The sequence below is a fragment of the Aotus nancymaae genome, unplaced genomic scaffold, assembly GCF_030222135.1.
Source record: "Aotus nancymaae isolate 86718 unplaced genomic scaffold, 86718_ANA_hifiasm-v0.15.2.pri h1tg000019l, whole genome shotgun sequence".
NCBI lineage: Eukaryota > Metazoa > Chordata > Mammalia > Primates > Aotidae > Aotus > Aotus nancymaae.
In genome coordinates, this window is record NW_026988431.1 from 25,306,084 (window position 1) to 25,325,624 (window position 19,541).

General features: G+C 42.6%; 1 protein-coding gene, 1 long non-coding RNA gene and 1 other non-coding gene across 3 annotated transcripts; 2 read left to right on the top strand and 1 right to left on the bottom strand.

The window, feature by feature from the left end:
• Positions 1 to 498: 498 nt before the first annotated feature.
• LOC135275874 (uncharacterized) lies at positions 499 to 5,245 on the top strand. The gene is made up of 2 exons (XR_010343447.1): positions 499 to 1,398; positions 2,301 to 5,245. It is a non-coding gene; the product is annotated as an uncharacterized LOC135275874 (long non-coding RNA).
• EAF1 (ELL associated factor 1) lies at positions 4,852 to 19,528 on the bottom strand. The gene is made up of 6 exons (XM_012466786.3): positions 19,225 to 19,528; positions 16,942 to 17,036; positions 14,742 to 14,878; positions 12,469 to 12,659; positions 10,460 to 10,693; positions 4,852 to 8,286 (listed from the first exon to the last, which is right to left on the bottom strand). The coding sequence occupies exons 1-6, from the start codon at positions 19,325 to 19,327 to the stop codon at positions 8,240 to 8,242; spliced, it is 807 nt and encodes a 268-aa protein (XP_012322209.2). The 5' UTR covers positions 19,328 to 19,528; the 3' UTR covers positions 4,852 to 8,239.
• Positions 13,764 to 13,867, top strand: LOC135275932 (U6 spliceosomal RNA). Its single transcript, XR_010343521.1, has one exon. It is a non-coding gene; the product is annotated as a U6 spliceosomal RNA (small nuclear RNA).
• Positions 19,529 to 19,541: the final 13 nt, after the last annotated feature.

Here is a 19,541-nt window from a genome sequence, read left to right on the forward strand (position 1 = left end):
GAAGGCAAGGAGGAGCAAGTCACTTCCTACATGGATGGCGGCAGGCAAAGAGAGAAAGAGAGCTTGTGCAGGAGAACTCTTTTTAAAACCATCAGATCTCGTGAGACTTACTCACTATCACGAGAACAGCACGGGAAAGAATTGCTCCCATGATTCAATTACCTCCCACCAGGTCCCTCCCACAACATGTGGGAATTCAAGATGAGATCTGGGTGGGGATACAGCCAAACCATATCAGGTAGCATGTGCCTGCAGTCCCAGCTACTTGGGAGGCTGTGGTGAGCAGATCACTTGAGTCCAGGAATTCAAGCCAGCCTGGGGAACACAGTGAACCCCCCCACCTCTAAAAAACAAAAAGCAAAACAACAAAAATAGTCTATTCTTTGATTGTAATGTAAATACGTAGACATTTGGTATGTGAGTGTCCATATGTGTTATTTCCTGGAACCTGAAACATTAGGGCTGTGCCTGTCTTGAGCTATTTCAAGGGACAGTTCTGAAAGGCTCAGGAAATGGAAGGATTCAAAGTCACATGTTTTAAGAATATGTATAATAGTAGTAATTCTGCCCCTTTGGCATTTTGAAATGAAAAGATGAGAGATCAGGGAAGATGAATGGCTCCAAGCCCTCCCTTGAAATGCTAACTGTGATGTAAGGAGCTGCTTCCCCATGAACAGAAATGGGTGTGCTGCCCAGGGAGCCACAGAGTTGGTATCCAAGAGCTCATCTGTGCCAAGTAAATGTTTCCTGAGATAATCTGCTGGTCCAGGAGGAAGTTGGAAGAGCACTGAACAGGGGGGTTGCAGGTACCTGGATTCGGGCTGGGTTCATCACTTCTCATGGTCTCAATTTCCTCATGTGAAAAAGACTTTCAATAAGGGCTGATTTTTCTTCCAAGTCTAACAGGTTGTGAGTGTGGCCCTTGTCCTTCAGCTCTGACAGCACATGCCCTAGGAGCAGGAATGGATTCCCTCAGTTGCTCCTGAGGCTATCACATGGGGTGGCTTAGAATAAGACAGGGTCTCAGAGATGCAGTTGGTCACCAAAGAAGGCTATGCCAGTCCATATGCTTTTGTTGGCAAGAACAGATAATCCAATCTGAATACCATAAGGTGATATTTATTGGTTCATATAACTTTAAAAGTCCACTAGGGTGGGGTGGAGATCAGGCATGACTCAATCAAGGTCCCCACTCCATCCTCTGCTATCCTCTCAACTATTTGAACCTTTCCATTAATTTGATCCTTAGAGTGTTGACTGCTGCAGTTTCAAGCTTACATCTGCACCCTGCAAAATCCAGAGGAAGAGACAATGCCTATTCCAGTGGCTCTCAAGAAATTCTTTTCCAGCAAGGCATGGTGGCTCATGCCTGTAATCCCAGCACTTTGGGAGGCCAAGGTGGGTGAATCGCTTGAGTCTAGGAGTTTGAGATCAGCCTGGGCAACATGGTAAAACCCCATCTCTACAAAAAATACAAAAATCAGCTGGGTGGGGTGGCGTGCACCTGCAGTCCCAGCTACTTGGGAGGCTGAGGCAGGAGGATCTCTTGGGCCTAGCAGGTTGAGGCTGCAGTGAGCCGAGATTGTGCCACTGCACTCCAGTCTGGGTGACAGAGCGAGACTGTCAAAAAAAAACCAAAACTGTTTAAGAAGTGTTGGATTTTATTTGTCATTATTATTTAGTGGCTCAGGCCAAATCAGTCACTTCTTTGGGGATTTAGGGGTATTCACAAAGTTTCACAGTGATTTTTTTCAGGTATCGGGAGTAACAAAGCAAAGGTAGAGATGTCATTGGAAAGAAAGTAGTAGTCACTCAAAAAAAGGAATGGTTGGTCGGGCGCAGTGGCTCATGCCTGTAATCCCAGCACTTTGGGAGGCCGAGGCAGGTGGATCACCTTAGGTCAGGAATTCGAGACCAGCCTGGCCAACATGGTGAAACCCCATCTCTAATAAAAATACAAAAAACTTAGCTGGGCGTGGTGGTGGGTGCCTGTAATCCCAGCTACTTAGGAGGCTGAGGCAGGAGAATCACTTGAACCCTTGAGGCAGAGGTTACAGTGAGCTGAGATCATGCATTACACTCCAGCCTGGGTGACAGGGCAAGACTCCCTCTCAAGGTTAAAAAAAAAAAAAAAAAAAAATTGGTTATGACACTTTTCAATTGCAGCAGTGTGGGAGAAATATTCCTCCTGGTAATATTGCAGCTGGCTTTCTGAGTGTCGGCTATGAGAGTTTGAGGCATGGTAGGGGCACGGAGCTGACTTATTCTCTTGATCTGGACTGATTTTTTTACTCTTTCAGTGCTGGACTGGTTTTGATGTTTTCACCAGTAACAGAAGCTCAGGCTCTGCTCAACTGACCTCCAAGGATCCAGGCTGTCTCTGGGATTCTATAGGCTGTCCCGGAACTCTTACCATGACCAGGGAAGTGTAGGGTTGGGGTTTGGCCCTAGGCCTCTTACCTATTCACCTGCAAAGCCGTTTTAGTAACAGATTTGTAACCAAAGTAAGGTTTTTGATGGAAGCTTGGTCACCAGCACTTCACTTAGGAACCAGTGCTAGGGAAGGGGGTGGGACAATTTCTGAGTGTCTCCTGGGACAGACACACAGGCCATCACTCCGTTAGGGGCATGGAGGGTATGTGTGGGTCAAATTGCTAAAGAAACTCCAAAGCTCATTACAATTAGTGGGCTGACCTATGCTACAATGCCTGCTCTACTGGAGTTGTTTGGCCCCATCCTTCCCCCATAGTAGAGTGAGTCAATTTAAATTTTCAATGAAGCAGTTCTTCAGCACCTGTGTAGTAATAATCAGCTTACAGGTCAAGGACCTTGGCGACTCACCAAGTAGATTGTTACATTTGAGCAATTCACCATTAAAATCCATGGGCCCAGAGCTTCCAGGAGCCTGCTTTCAGCCATCCCATTATGGTGCCAGGCATGTGAGTGAAGTTAGCTTGGACCCTGCAGTCCAGCCCATTTGCCAGCTAAGTACCGCTGAGTGATCTCAGTTGAAGCCACAAGAAGCTGAGCTACCTAGACAAGCTCTGTCCTAACTCCTAACAAACAAATTCCATGACATAAAATGGTGATTGATTGTTTTAAGCCAAGTTCTGGGGAGGAGCTTGTTACTTAGCAGCAGATAAGGGAAATAGTGCTCTTGTTAAGAAATGGCAAGAGGGAAGCACACTATACGCAGTGAATAAAGGAGGGAGTGCCAACCCAAGAGAAGCCATTGGCTTGCTTTTGGTGCCCTCTGCATGAACCATGAATAGAAATGTCTTAACTCAAGCTGGGCACAGTAGCTCACACCTGTAATCCCAGCACTTTGGGAGGCCAGGGCGGGTGGATCACGAGGTCAAGAGATCGAGACCATCCTGGCCATATGGTGAAACCCCGTCTCTACTAAAAATACGAAAGTGAGCTGGGCGTGGTGGTGGACACCTGTAATCCCAACTACTCAGGAGGGTGAGGCTGGAGAGTCACTTGAACCCGGGAGGTGGAGGCTGCAGTGAGCTTAGATCGCACCACTGCACTCCAGCCTGGCGACAGAGCCAGACTCCCTCTAGGGAAAAAAAAAAAAAAAAAAGATAAATGTCTTAACTCCTACTGGAACTTTCATTTATCTGTCCAGGGACAATGCCAGAGTTGGGAGGGGACTTAGAGCTCATGTGGCCTAGTGTTCTCAACCATGGTGGAGTCACAGGGCATGTGAATGTAATAGATGGTATTAATAGCCCCAATTCTTCCCACCTCCCTATATTTATACCCTTTCCAATGTCTTTTGCAACTCCTCCCATCAATTTTGTGGGATGTATTTCCCCACCCCTTCATTCTGAACTTGGCCCTCTAACTTGCTTTGGCTAAGGACATCTTAGCAATTGTGACAGAAGCATTTTGTTTCCTCTCTTACTCTTACACCTCTTTGCCTTTGCCATGACAACATGCCTGGACTGGAGATGACATGGAGCAGAGCTGTTGCCCCCACTGTGCTGGCCAAGGCCATCCTAGATCAGGTGAACCTCAGTCAACTGCCAGGCGTATGAAGGATCCAGTCAAGACCAGAACTGTCCAGCCAAGGCCAGTCTAAAGCCAACCCAAACTTGTGAGCAAAATAAATGCTTATTAGTCATTGAGTTTTGGGATGGTTTGTTACATAACATTACGGAGGCAATAGTTAATGAAGATAGGTCTCCCTTCAGTGATGAACATGACTTCCCCATGGAGATGGTTCAAGTCTAACTCCTATTGCCATCTGAGGGAACGAGCGTATCGCAGAATAAGTAGTAGAGGATTTCTAGACTTAACATGTAGTTGTTTAATTCAATCCAAATGTATTGAGTACCCATTATGATGCTACAGAGAATTTAAAAGGAATATGGCCACTGCCCACCTAAAAGTTTATACAGTCTAGCAAGGGAGCCAAGACCACAGGTAAATGTGAGCACTGCAGAAGCAAAAGTGTAGAATGGAAGCAGGAGGGAAGGATCACTTCTAGCCAAATGTCGGCTGGGGGTCAGAGGTGTATGTGTGTGTGGCACGGCATTCCAGGCAAAAAGAATCCGCTAAACTAAAATGACAATAGGCTATGTCTAGGGATTCAGTTTAGCCATTGTATGGTTCTCAGACCCAAAACTAAGCCTACCTTTTCAGACCAAGTAAAATGGCCTCAGATGTGATTTAGTTTTGAACTTCATACCTTTTAAAAGCTGAGGTATATTTCCTAATGATTATAAACATCAAATTAAAAAGGAATCCATTTAGTTAGCTATTTAGGCTTAAGCACAGAAGGTTCTTAAAAGAAACCTATATTGATCATTGATTTCTAGAAAGAAAATGAAACCCACCAAGATGTTAAAGGTATTGCTGACCTTCATTTTTATTTAAATATAGTGATCTTTTAAGAGAATAAACAAAAAATACTTCACACAGAAAATATTTTACATAAATGTAAACATGCACGTCTACTTCATAATTAAGCAAAACAACAACAACAACTTTCAGGCACAAGATTTTAAAAATAAAGAATGAGACAACAAAACCAAGACAGAAATAATGGAAGCAACAGAAACTCACATTTCATAACTCTTCAATTGGTCTTATCTTCCAACCTACTGGTTAAGGCCTGAGTTTCAGAAATCCTATCTTCCTTGCCAAATAGAAACATCCAATTTGGCTGTATCTAACATTATCCCTGTAACACACTAATACTCTTTCAAAATAAAATAATAAATACATCACACACACACACACACACCCTGCTGAACCAGCCTCTCAAATAGGGAAATAAGGATTTAAGGATTTTGGAATTTTCAAGTTTTCCTACAACCAAAGCACATACATACACATACGTTAACCTCTGACACAGAAAAAATAATTCTAATACAGAAATAAAATCATTAATGAGTGGCATGATTACAAATCTCTAGTTCATTTGTATTGTTTCCTCAATCACAACTTTACTAAGGTTTACTAAGCGCTTCAGACACCAGATTTAATTAAGTCTTTAATCTCGTCTAAATGACCCACAGTACAGTAGACATTGTACAGCGCAAAGAAAAGGCAATTTTAACAATTCAGTTAAAGACTTCTAACTCATGTAAGTCAGCATGGATACTTTCAGCTGTCTCCAAGTGCCTGGAATGCTTTCTTATGTCTATCCTCTGCACTTCACTGGCTGAGTAGTTTTCTCTGCCTTCTCCCTCCCCTACTAGGCTACAATCATTTGAATGTACATTCCTGTGGCTACCCCAGAGAAGAGATAAGAATAGTCCCTGCTATTTTTTTCTTTTTGCAGAAATGGGGTCTCACCACGTTGCCCAGATTGTTCTCAAACTCCTGGACTCAAGCAATCCTCCCACCTCAGCCTCCCAAAGTGCTGGGATTACAGGCATGAGTCACCACACCCAGCCCAGTTCCTGCTTTTAAGGAGCTCATACTAACCAGAGTTCAAGCAAAAAAAAAAAAAAAAAAGTCAGTATGTACACACAGGGCACTCCACAGAGCCTCAGAACAGGGGCTCGGAGCGGGAGAGAAGGAGAATGAGAGAAGGCATAGAGGCAGGAAGAACAAGTCTGGTTTGGCTGGCAGGAGGGCATCCGTGAGAAGCCATCTGTGAAGCCAAATTCTTGACTTCCAAAAAGAAAAGATTTTTACTCTGGTGGGTAAAGCTAGAGGGCAGAGGGACAGACCCACCAAAGGTTTTGTGCAGAGAATAAAACTGAAGCTATGCTAGAGAAAAACCATAGAGTGTTGGGCAGGACAGATGGCAGGACCTGAGAGTCTGAAGCTCAGGAAGCTTGACTCACCAAGCCAGTGCCACATGCAAGCATTTCCTATAGAAACACGTCTTGACCCAACATGCCAAATGCCACAGTCTGTCTACAGAAATCAAGGCTTTCAGAGAAAAGGTAGGGAAAAAAGAGAGAGAGCTTTAACTAGGTATTTTTAGTTCAGGTTCCTGGAACCTGCCCCGGTTTGAGCAAGTTAAGAGCAGTAAAACAATTCTTACATCCAGTAACAATTCAAGTCTCCTAATCATGACCTTGTAAAACCTTCCCTGAGCTGTCATTACCAAGGAATTATAAAGCAATTACCAATCCATTTAAATAAGCTCCTACCTGCCATTAAATCCACAAAATCTCATGATGGGCTAAGAACCCAGCACGGGGTCCTAGCGTAGACCTATTACCTACACTAGGGTAGATGGTGTGAGAATGCTGCTGGGCAATAGCTCCCTGGGCTTACTATAATGATGCAACAGTTGACTCTATGAGGTGTAATTGTAATCAAAGCCCCCACCACAGACCACCTATTTCCTTTCTAAGTACAGACTGCTTCCCTCCACTAGCGGGGAAGGGAGAGGCCATCTGAGTGGAGGGACCTGCGAAGGAAAAACTATTATTACTATCTCGATGTCTGCTGAACCAAAGTGGATGAAAATTTCTCAGGACATACTCATCCAAACTACAGAAAGAGGCGACTCCATACTGATTATAGGATGACTTATCACACATTCACCAAATATAGAACATTTACTAGCAACCAGTTTCCTGCAACAACAGATTCATTTGGAAACGGCACACTGAAGAAGACAATCTTGTGACTTTCTTCTAGTTGTATATAAAAAACACAAATCAGTCAGGGAGTCAGGTACAAACAGTGGTACAAAAGCATGAACAGAAATGCCTTATCAAAGAATGTGCTCATTTCATATTGCAGAACTCCTATCTAGATTCTGATTTTTAGAAACTTACTGCTGGTTCATTTGTTCAGAGAGGTCACACCTCTCTTGTGCTACTCCTCCCCCGCTAAAATCCACTGGCTGAAGAATCCTTAGTATGGATCCACATGGAACCAAAAGTACGAACTGAACGGAGTCACATGCATCGGCACAGCGGCTACCAGTTTCATCTGCTCACCCAGTCTCATGTATTTAGGGATGCCCAGATCTGAATTCAAGCTAGAAGCACCCGACACTTTTGTCTTTTAGAATCTAATCAACGTGCCAATGTACATCTACAAGTCCTATGTACAGAAATCTCTTGATTCCTACAAATGAGATTCAAGGGAGAGAAGAGTGAGGAAAGCCCAGAGAGGGGGCAGGAGACTGGCCACAAGCTGGTGTGTACTTCCCTTTCTTAGTCTGTAAATGATGGTCCTTACCAGCTGACACTCAAGGACTCCATTCTGAATTCTCAGATCCATTTCTATCCAGGCTTGTCAGGCTGATTCAGACAAAACTTCCTTACCACTTTGTGTCAACAATTTAAAGCGGTTTTAACATATATATTTCTATGATGTAGTTTGAGGTTTTCCCTCTCTCTCCTAGCCCTCAAAGACTTTCACGTCACTGGTGACAACCACTTGGCCAAACTGATGGCTGCTGAGGTTTAAAACTGAATCCCTGGCCTGGTGAAGATACGGCCTGTGAGTAACCTAGAGCAGGGCACATCATTTGTCTTGTTTTTCATTAACAATGTTAACTAAATAGAAACATAATTGTTAGCTCTTCTACAGGTCTATTTAAACTTTGAAAGATGAGATTGTTCAAATATGACACGAGAAAATCACCCATCACCACTAAGTTAAAGACTTGAATATGTGAGAGCTCCAGAGCCTCAAACTCCTACTACAGTCACTGATTCATAACATTTTCCTCTTGGCAATGGACTCCACGCCAATGTAGCCCGGTCTTGCAGCATGTTTGTGCACCAAAAAGTAGATTTCGAAAGATCCAGCACTAGTCATCACTGTCACTGCCAGACTCACTCAACTGCAAGTCATTTCCTATTGAAAAAAAAAAAAGTCAAATAGTAGAATCAAACAAAAGTGCAGAATTTAAAAATGACTTCCTCACAATTTTTTGGTGCCTTGGCTATATCACACTACATACAGTAAAACCTTGTTAATTCAACTTAGGGAAGAAAAAAAATATATTTGGCTCACTGAAACAAAACAGTGCAGTCAACATTTTAAAACAGATGCTATTTTTGGCATCTGCAAAGCACAGCAATACTGCTTATTAGGGTAGAACAAAGAAGGAATAAGCTAAATAGCTTTTAAGTGGCTTAATAAATAGCAAGAAAATATTTAAAATATGGTCGGGTACAATGGGTCATGCCTGTAATCCCAAGACTTTGGGAGGCCAAGGTGGGAGGATGACTTGAGGTCAGGAGTTCGAGATCAGCCTGGCCTACATGGTGAAACCTCGTCTCTACTAAAAATACAAAAATTATTCAGGCGTGGTGACGCATGCCTATAATCCCAGCTACTCTGGAGGCTGAGGTTGGAGAATCATTTGAAACTGGGAGGTGGAGGTTGTTGCAGTGAGTCAAGATTGCACAACTGCACTCCAGCCTGGGCAACAGAGCAAGACTCCCTCTCAAAGGGAAGAAAAAAATATATATATTTAAAATAACTGATTCACCATTTGGTAGAACTAATCACATTAAGTTGCTTTATAAAAGCAACTTAAGAAAATATTGTTAGGTTTCCCATTAAGAAAAGTGAATACTGTTAACACCAGTAATATGCTAATGCAGTATCTGTTCTGGCACACAGAGGTATGCCAGAATATTCATACCTCCAGGATATTCACATTACCTTAAACTTCAAATCTGAACTAACGAGCTTTACAAAGCCCCAGATTCTTCTTTACTGTGCAGAATTTAGAAGAACATAATTCTCAACATTTCAATCTAATACAATAGGAATACATACAACAGAACTCCAGTTGATACTACTTGTGAATTTCTCTATTTCTGAATCTTTAAGCCAGTTCTCTTCAAAGTCTATTCTGAGGACTCTGGGGTCCACAAAACCCTTTCAGGGGGGCTGATCCTGAAGTCACCCCTTTTCTAACTACCTACAATGCCAGATTTTCTTCATATACTTCAGTCTATGTTAAAGATGGTGCACATATGGCAATGTCTTGAGACATTTTTGGCTGTTACAGGGCTGGGGAGGTGGGAGAAGATTGGTACTGGCATCTAGTGGATAGAGGTCAGGGATGCTCTTAAACATCCAACAGTGCAGGACAACCTCCCACAACAAAGACTTATCTGGCCCAAAATGTCCATAGTGCTGAGGCTGAGATTATCTCTGCCTGATCCACAATAGTTGTGTTAACTAGGTTAACTTCCCCACTGTTGCCTCTAGACCTTCCAACTTCCTCAAAGGAAGGTGTACCAAAAGAGAACATTCATCAGGGTTCCAAAGAGAGAAAAGCATAGCAAATTAGCCCTCTGCTCACCTTCAAAACAAGTAAATTTGTTTTTGTTTTCCTGTTTTATTTTAGCATCAACTCCATTAAAAGCCACCCAGGCTGGGCATGGTGGCTCATGCTTGTAATCCCAGCACTTTGGGAGGTGGGGAGATTACTTGTACTCAGGAGTTCAAGACCAGCCTGGGCAAAACAGTGAGACCTTGTCTCTACTGAAAATTTAAAAAATGGCCATGCATGGTGGCTCCTGCATGTAATCTCGGCACTTTGGGAAGCCAAGGTAGGTGGATTGCTTGAGTCTAGGAGTTCCAGACCATCCTGGGCAACATGGGGAAACACTGTCTCTGCAAAAAAATAAAAAGATCATGCCACTGCACTCCAGCCTGGGCAACAGAGCAAGACTTCATCTCCAAAAAAAAAAAAAAGAAGACCAAGAGGCCGAGAGCAGTGTGATGGCAGGTAGCTCCCTGAAGTAAAAGCAAAAACAGCCTACCTGTTCATGCTTTAGCATTTTCCAGAGTTCACAAACACCAGTATGAGCCAGTGGGGAATAGAAAGACAAAGAACAGATTTTTCATCTCATTTCCCCTTTTTACTATTTAGTACCTCACACCTTTCTGCTGCACATTATCTTTAATAATACCTTAAATGTCTTTAGGTTTATAGGTTTTAGCAATAAGATAAACAGAAGCTGCACCTATGGCCCTCTCTCAGCCATAAAGGGGAGCACACACTTACTGAGGGTGTTCATGAGCTGGTTGCTTCCTTGTGGCCGGCTGGTTCCGTTGGCAACGGCAGGCCTACTGTTACAGGGCTGCTGGTGTGAAGGCTGCAGAGGAGACGCTGGGCCATTGTCCTCGCCTCCACTGCTGGAGCTGTCGTCATCACTTCCCGAAGAGCTCTCAGAGTCTGAAGAGCTGCTCCCGCTGCTGCTGCTCATCTGTTCAATAATGTCAACTTCAGCCCTCAGCTCTGGAATAAATGATATGACATGGGTCAGCAAAGCAGCCCTTTTCAAAGCAACACATTGGAGCTCCTATAAATAGTAAATCAGCAAAACCAACAGCAATAAGAAATCATTTAAAACAAAATCTTACTTTTCAATTCCTTAAAAAACATAGAAAATTACCAAAACCAGACAGAGAATCAATGGGAACATTAAATTCACTCAAAATAAACAAAAAGCAAGACTGTTTCAGAATAATGACTGTTCTGTATAAAAAATGAATTGCCTTTATCTACTAACAAAAAAAAATCAGGAATATTGTGAACTATGGGATAAAACCATCATTCTCACATAAAAGAAAACAACTATTATGTAAAGTGGTTGAAAAATTTGACTAGGACTTCGAAGGTCTGAGTGCTTGTTCTAGATTTACCTGTAACCAGCAGTGACACCCAGGTAGAAGTCAATGAATTTTCTAAGCCCCTCTGGAAAAATGAAAGCCAGACAGCCTTTAAGGTCCTTTCCAGCTCTCATGTCCCACAAATAAATGGAGGCTTGCAGGAAGAACCACGGTGACTGAAGAAAAATGGTGAAACAACATTTTTCCTCTTCACTCTTTACATATGCCTGTCAGGTACTACATTTTTTACAGATATAAAATAGGGAAGGAAAAACATGCCTTACCTAACCATTTCAATGTTAACTAACCATTTCAAGAAAGATGCTAGATTTTCCTGTCCAAGCGTACCATGTAGCCTTAAATGGCTATGGCTCCTTTAAGCATAATTGGCAGCAATTAACCACTCATGCTCTGATTCCTATTCAGCCAAAGTGAAAACTTTCATAACAGCATTCCAGTAGCCATGAGGGAAAAAAAAAACAACAAGAGGCAAAACAACTGTGCACAGTGCAGAGTGATGTCTGCAGCCCTTCTACAGGGTGGAAAAGGCAAACTGCCCAAGGACAACTCTTTATCTTTCCCTACTATTAGTATTGATTTGTTTTCTAAAACCTACAAATATGAAACATGACACTTGGCCTCACAACTTCTAAAGAGTCTGGAGGACTAAAACCATTCATCATGTGAAGGAAAAAGTCAAGGTAAGCCTCTTTGTCTCAGGTTTGCAGTGGAGACAACCAAACCAGACCTCTAAGTCTTTCTAGGCCAGTATCTGTTTCCATTAGTCTTCGTGGCCTCTCATATTCACAAACTTTGTGTTAGCACAGAACATTTGCTTACGGTATTTTAAATGGCACTTTAATCTCCCCCCCGCTGCCAAAAAAGAGATGTTACTGCCCAGGCTGGAGTTCAGTAGCTACCAACAGACATGATCATAACACACTGTGGCCTTGAACTCCCAACTTCACGTGATCCTCCTGCCTCAGCCTTGAAAGTAGCTGAAACTATTAGTGTGCAGCACCATGGTCAGCCCCTCCAGCTGCTATACTAATGTAGAGCTCAGAAATATTGCCACCTACACTTAATCTTCACCTCCAACACCTAGAATCCTTTCTCCAGAGCCTTAGAGGTGTGCCACATGGAGCTTTGGATGGGAGTCATGCTTGTTTAAATCCTGGGCCCCTAAGCAGAATGCTACCAAGATAGCCACAAACTCAAGTCACTATTCCAGGACTCACCCTTGTCAAATGTGGTAAGTGGTAGAGGGCCCCACCCTCCCCATCTCTGAACAGTGAGCTCTGCAGAAATTTTTTTGATGGCATTGAATGCCCCAGCCACCATAGCAATACAGCAGTCATGTGATCTCCATGTTGCTACCATGGATCCAGAAAATTTCTCTACCTCTTTTGATATCATCCAACTGAGGTTCAGGTGAGGGGTTATCTTTCAAGGGAGAAGTTTTGGGTCCAACTGGAGGCTTTGTTGGAGCTCTGAATGGCATAGGTGGTGGAGGTGGTGGCGGCTGTGACGTCTGTGGAGGACGAGTGGGCTGCTGTTCCATTCGGGCCTGGATTTTACTGCTCCCCTCAGCTCTGAAAGGAAATATAGACATTAAATCAGAAGGGCAAAAATAGTGGTTCTCAAATTTGTCCAGGTGACTGAAAACTCAGAAGTCTCTGTAGAACCCCATGCTCTTTCCAGACCACTTCAAAATGCTGATATTTGTAATTTTATCATGTGAGCTATTCATTCAACATTTGAGTGTCTATTGTATTCCAGTACTATATTATGCATCAGGGATACAGAGATGAATAGAATATTCATTGCCTTCAATGAGCTCAAATGTTATAGCAAACAATGTAGGATACAATGCAACTATGAGAATCCATTTACTAGTAGAAAATACAGTCATGCATCCCTTAACAATGAGAAATGCATCATGAGGTGATTTCATAATGCAAACATCAGAGTGTATTTACACAAACATAGATAGCATGTTATATAATTTTTTCACATGAAAAACCAAACGTTCCATCATTACTATCAATCACTTCCCCTACCTGATCTGCAATGCCAGTATCAGGTGCCATATATCAGGTTTCCATATATGCTCCATTAGAATCCAATGTCATATATGTAGTTCACTTACTGACTGAAACATCATTATGTAGTTAAAATCATGAATGCAGGAGTTCCTAAATGAACTAGCTCTTACAATACTGCCCAGCTTGCATTTTTTTCCATTATCTATATACTGCTTATTCATTTCATCACATGCCAGCTCTTGGTCACAGACAAGCAGAGCTCCACCCCAAGCTGAGAATATTCTATTAGTTAACAATTTCTTTTGTAAATGGACTAGCCCAGTGCTTCTAAAACTTTTGCATATGCACAAATCACCTTGTAATCTCTGTGGATTCAGATCTAATAGGTGCTGAGATTCTGCCTGTCTAACAGAACCCAGATGATATGATGCTGTTAGTTCCCATATCACACTGAGTAGTAAGGGAACAGACCACAACCATCAGATATTGGAGGAGTAACAGTAGCACCTGGTTCACTGTAGGTAATAAACACAAACAGAGAGGCAAGGCAGGAGCAAGGACTCTGCAGCACACTTTTTGGGGTAGGTCAAGCTCTCTAACCCTCAGTCTCCATATGTTCTTTTTGTTTTTAAAGATAATCATACACCTTTCATACTCGCTTCGGCAGCACATATACTAAAATTGGAACAATACAGAAATTAGCATGGACCCTGTGCAAGGAAAACACACAAATTCATGAAGCACTCCATATTTTTAATAAAAAGGGGTAAAAAATAATAATAGCACCTTTCTAAAAATTACTTGTTAGCAAAAACAATGCACATAAAGCATCTAGCAGAGCCTGGGGCATGATAGCCCCTCAATAAATGCTACCTATTTTCATTTTCTGTGCAATGAGTGAGGGACAAAAAAATGGCTTACTGAAACATAAACAAAAAAAATCAGGTTGTGACAATCTTTATAATTTAATGCCTGTATTATAATAATTACTGTATTCTAAGTGAGCTATGATCATGCCACTGCACTCTAGCCTGGATGACAGGGCAAGAGACCTTGACTCTTAATAATAATAATACTACTGTATAATAAGGTAACAAATAGAACCACTCAGTTATTTCTGTTTATATAATGCATTTTTTATTTTCAAATTAACTCTAACTGCCTTCATTTTAGACATGTAATAACTTGAATTAAAGAGTTCACTATATTAAAAAACAGGCAAAGTTTTATTTTGGTATTATAGTGATCTCAAATGTATCTTGTAAAAAAATTAATGTCTTCACTCCAATGAAGTATAGTATATATTATTCTTTCATAATTATAAGTCTATAAGTTATCTTAATCCTTAGGTGGTACTGTAGCAATCATGAGATTAACAAAATTGGCTTAATTATAAAGTACATCCCTTTCCCTAATGGTTCCCATGTTTTAGGTCTTAAAAACATTATTTCTTTTTATTGCATTTGAGTAAGACATATTTTACCAATTTGTCTGAGAAGACACAGGTAGAGCTGTTAAGATTATTGACAGAACACTATGAATAAGCAGATGTTCACAACCTTATAAAAACTAAATAGATAAGACAGGTTTAGAAACATGATATAAACCTGCATCTAGCTATTCACATACCTTGTTTTCTTCACCTGAATGCTGCTACTGAGTTTTTCCAGTACATATTCACCAGTGTCATGATTAATAATAAGCACACAGTCTTTCTGGTAAGGCCGTTTGTTCCCCTTGAACACAGTCATGGGTGGCGTGGATCCCTATTTGCCACAAAAGTATAAGATGATCAAACTAAACATACCAGTTATGAATATCAACTGAATTTATAGATGACGCTACCTAATAAAATGTTTTATTAGAGCTATTTAAAAAGAATAGACTGAACTGATTTCTATTTTAACTCCTTCTGGTTTCCCAGGCAAAAATAAAGGAGAAATAATATAGCAAGAATCTGTGAATGTGCAATGCGTTCTAAGTAATCAAGAAAGGTAGTATAAAAATTTTAAATTACTGTATATGTTCCAAGAGATAAAAACAAATCAACCATTACTTGCATTATACTAAGCAGAGCTATCACTCTATATGTTACAACTGTGAGTGATCCCTTTATTTCTTCAAAATTAGGGAGTCCAGGGTTTCCCCTTCTCAAGTCAAGCAACCAACAGAGCATTCTCCAAGAGCAGGTCATTATCCTGGTTGGCTCAGAATAAATCAGTCAGGTCACTCATCTGCCTAAGCCTTTCAATCACTCCTCAGTTGCTCTCAAGCCAAAGGATAAAATCTTTAAACCCTGCACTACTGGGCCCTTCCCTGGCTCTCCACCTTACCCTGCCGCAGATGCCCCTGGGCATGTGCTTCAAAGCAGAAGGCAACTGGCTTCTCTCAGATCCTCAAGCTCTCTCCTGCCTCTGGGTTTAACAAGGCTTCTCTGGCTATATCCTGCCCGCTCTCTTTAAATTACCCAACCTCCAGATCTGCTCACAGGTTACTTCCATAAGGAAGCCGCCCCTGATTTAGAATAACTGCTGTATTTTCTAATATTTATTTAAACTCCAGACCTTGCTCCACAAGGGCAAGAAATGTGCTTGTTTTGTTCAAGGTTGTATTCTTCATGCCTAGTAATGGGCCAATATGTGGGAGGCATTTGATTAATATTTGTTGAATATAGTATTTAATGCCTTGCTTAGAATCAAAAACCACTTGGCTCTTTGACTGCTTATTTATATAGTAAAACTATAGTGCTAGAAAGGACTTTAGGGACCATTTATCTAAACCTTTCATTTTACATATGGGAAACTAAGGTCCAAAGGGAGATGATGTAACTTGCCAAAGGCAACAAGTAATCAAACAGCAGTTTGAACAGGCAGACCATTTTTCCTCAGTATAAAGCTTTCCAGAACTCCCTGTCCAGACACTTTTCATTCTGTCACCAGCTACCAAGAACTTCAATGTTCCAGGATGGGGGTGTGACATGCAATAACACATGTTCACTAAGAGCATCATGTGACCCTCTGGTGCTTTGTGATTAGTGCTGCCTTGGGCACTAATTCACAAAAGTCTTTCTCTGCAAGGGTTCTTAATCCAGCTTTTAACTTAGTTCTCCATCCCTGGATCAGCGGAATGTGCCAAACTTCCGGCTCCTGCCTGCCTTAACTCCTGGCTTGGTTGCCTCACATTCCTGAGCTGTTGTGGCCATATAATCAGCAGGGCACCTAGGGCTTTTCTCTCTGGAGTTGCTTGGGAGAAAAGCTATATCAAAAGAGGGGCTAGGTGTCCAAACAGGAACCTTGTCTACTCAGTAGCAGATAGGGGAAAAGGAAGCTTGGGCAAAACGACAAAGAATCTTTTTTTTTTTTTTTTTTTTTTAATGAGAGGGAGTTTCATTCCGTCGTCCAGGCTGGAGTGCAGTGGCATCATCTTGGCTCACTGCAACCTCTACCTCCCAGGCTCAAGCGATCCTCCCGCCTCAGCTTCCCAAGTACCTGGGACCAGAGACATGTGCCATCACCCCCAGCTCATTTTTTGTTTTTTTTTTGTACAGACGGGGCTTCACCATATTGCCCAGGCTGGTCTTGAACCCCTGAGCTCAAGTTATCCATCCACTTCCGCCTCACAAAGTGCTAGGATTACAGGAATTATTTTTAATCAAGCACCTGCCTAGCATGAAGTCCACCCCACCCCACTCCCCCAAATCCCTTATTTGCTTATGTTGCCACTTTAGAAATCTAAACATTTTTAAAAGTAGGAAGTTTAAATTGCAATAATATAAAAGACAAGAATTCACTGTGACCCCATATTTAAAAAAACAATGAAATAAACTCACAGGAATATGTGGCAGTGTAATTGTGACTTCATCTCCTTTGCCAACTTGAAGCTCTCCTTCACAGGAAGTGTCTATAGATGCTGGTTTAAAATCATCTAAAGGGAAAGGAAACAAGGCACTTATCCCTCAGGTTACTAATAATAAGGCTTCCTGGGCATCTCCATTTAAGAATTTAAACTGTTATTACTCAGATTAATAGAAAATAAAACTAATTTAGAATTCTTAAACATCTATCTTTCTTTTTTTTTTTTTTTGGAGACAAAGTCTCACAATCTCACTCTGTCACCCAGGTTGGAGCGCAATGGCATGGTCTCAGCTCACTGCAACTTCTGCCTCCCAGTTTCAAGACATTCTTCTGCCTCAGCTTCCCGAATAGCTGGGACTACAGGTGCATGCTGCCACGCCTGGCTAATTTTTTATATTTTTTTAGTAGAGACGGGGTTTCACTATGTTGCCCAGACTGGTATCAAATTCCTGAACTCAGGCAATCCGCCCACCTTGGCCTCCCGAAATGCTAGGATTACAGGAATGAGCCACTGCATCCCGCCTTAAAAAACTGTTTCATTATGGAAAACCTCAGATACACAAAAGTAGAGAGAATAGTACAATGAGCCCTGGTGTACCATTATCTGGTTTCAATTATTACCAACTCAGGGACAATCTTGTTTCATCTACACCTCCACATACTTTTCCTCTGACCCTCTTTGAGTTATTCTAGGGGGGAAAAGGAATTTACAGGTTATTTTATTAAACAAAGACATTCCCTTCTCCCAAGGGAGAGATGAAAATTAATGCCTCATCATCCATAATAAGTTGCTTTTTTAGGGTTGTGAGGATCAAAAGTAATAGCATATGAAAAAGAATAGTGATGGGGTCTCACTATGCTGCCCAGGCTGGTCTCAAACTCCTGGGCTCAAGCTATCTGCCTTCCTAGGCCTCCCACAGTACTGGGATTATAGTGTCAGCCACCACTCTTGGCCAGTTCCACAGCTTTAACCAAGACACTTCTGTAGATGTTTGGAGCAGACAACTGTATCTCCAAAATTTATCCTGCTCGTGTTTCTAAATTGCAGTTAAGAGTACAACATGAATAGCCATCTTAATTCACATTCACACCTGCCTCAAACTGCAGGCCAGGTGCACACATGAACGGTATGATAAATTCCACCTTGCCCTTCACCAGAAGAAAACATCAACTTAGTAAACTGTTCAGGAAATGATGTTCTTATCTCATTCCCAATCTCCTCTCTCTGAAAGTGCTGGATCTGTCAGTAGGAAGCATAGTAATGGCATGGCAAGTGACCACACAAAGATGGAATTTCATTATCTAAGACGCCCTCTTCACATGTGTTGAGTCACATCTATTAGGTCCTCTGACAAAAACAAGTCTTAACGACAGCGTTAGTGCCACGGAAACCAGAAGTTCATGAATCACGGAGGGATGCTCTGTCAGCCAATTCCTAACTGCCAAATCTTCACCCAGGACATAGGGTGGAAGTGCACTCGCTCAACAGAGTCTATAATCATGTAGAAAAAGGTCCGGCATAATGACTATTTCGGCCTTCCTTGCGCCTGATCGCTTCTGCTTCCAAACATAGACCAATCTTTAACCTACCCCAGGCTCACGAACTCTAATTTGACCAAGGAACTTGGTCTGGAGGAAAAGTCAGGGTGGTAAAGGTAACCTCAAAAGAGATCCAAGTCAAAGGAAGCACAGAAAGGAGATGGAAGAAGACTCTGATGAGGGCAGAGAGGATGCCAATTCTTTGGCGGGAGACAAAGCACAGTATCTGGGTGTCCAGGACCAAGTCGGAGGAGGAAAACAGGGAAGAGAATGGATTCGGAGGGAGTGGATGAGGCTCATAGCAAACAAGAACTGTCTTTTAAATGTGGGGAACCCTGATGGGAGCATCAGAAAGGAGGAAGAGGGGTATCAAGGGGGGAGAAGTGGACCTGGATAAGAGAGGAAAGGTTTGCCTGGTGAAGGAGGGGAAGGTTTGCCTTAGGGGTGAGGTGGGGGTCGGGGAATGGAAAGAGGCCAATAAGCTTTGGAACCAGTGTTTGAGACTATGAAGTACAAGAATAGAAGGGGGTCACGAAGATTTGGGAGAAATAATCTGGGTAAAAGAAGGAACAAATCGAGGTACCAAAGGATTTGGGGTTCGAGAGAAGGTAACTGACGCTGGCCTGGAATCTGAAGGGTCGAGGGAAGAAAGGAAGGAGTAGGGGTTGATATGTGGCGCCTGGAGCGGCCGAAGGGAACTGTGGGGAGCGCTGACTTACAACGAATCGTGTGGAAGGAGGCCCGCGGCCGCTTCTCGAAGCTCTCCCCAAGCCGCAGGCAATGTTCCTCGCGGTCCAGCAGCGGGTTCGCGGTCCCGTTCATGGTCCCGCACCGACCTCGCACCCGGATCGGTGCTCTCCTGGCGCAGCCGCGACCCGAGCTTCCGGCGTTGGCGTCTGGAAGGACGGTGCTCCTGGGAGGACACCGCACTGAAGAGCAAGGAGAGCCGAGCCGGCGCCCACAGGGGTTCACAAGCAAGCCCTCTTCTCTGCCTCGAGGTGGGGGAAAAATCTGAGGCGGAAAGGCCGCTGGACTT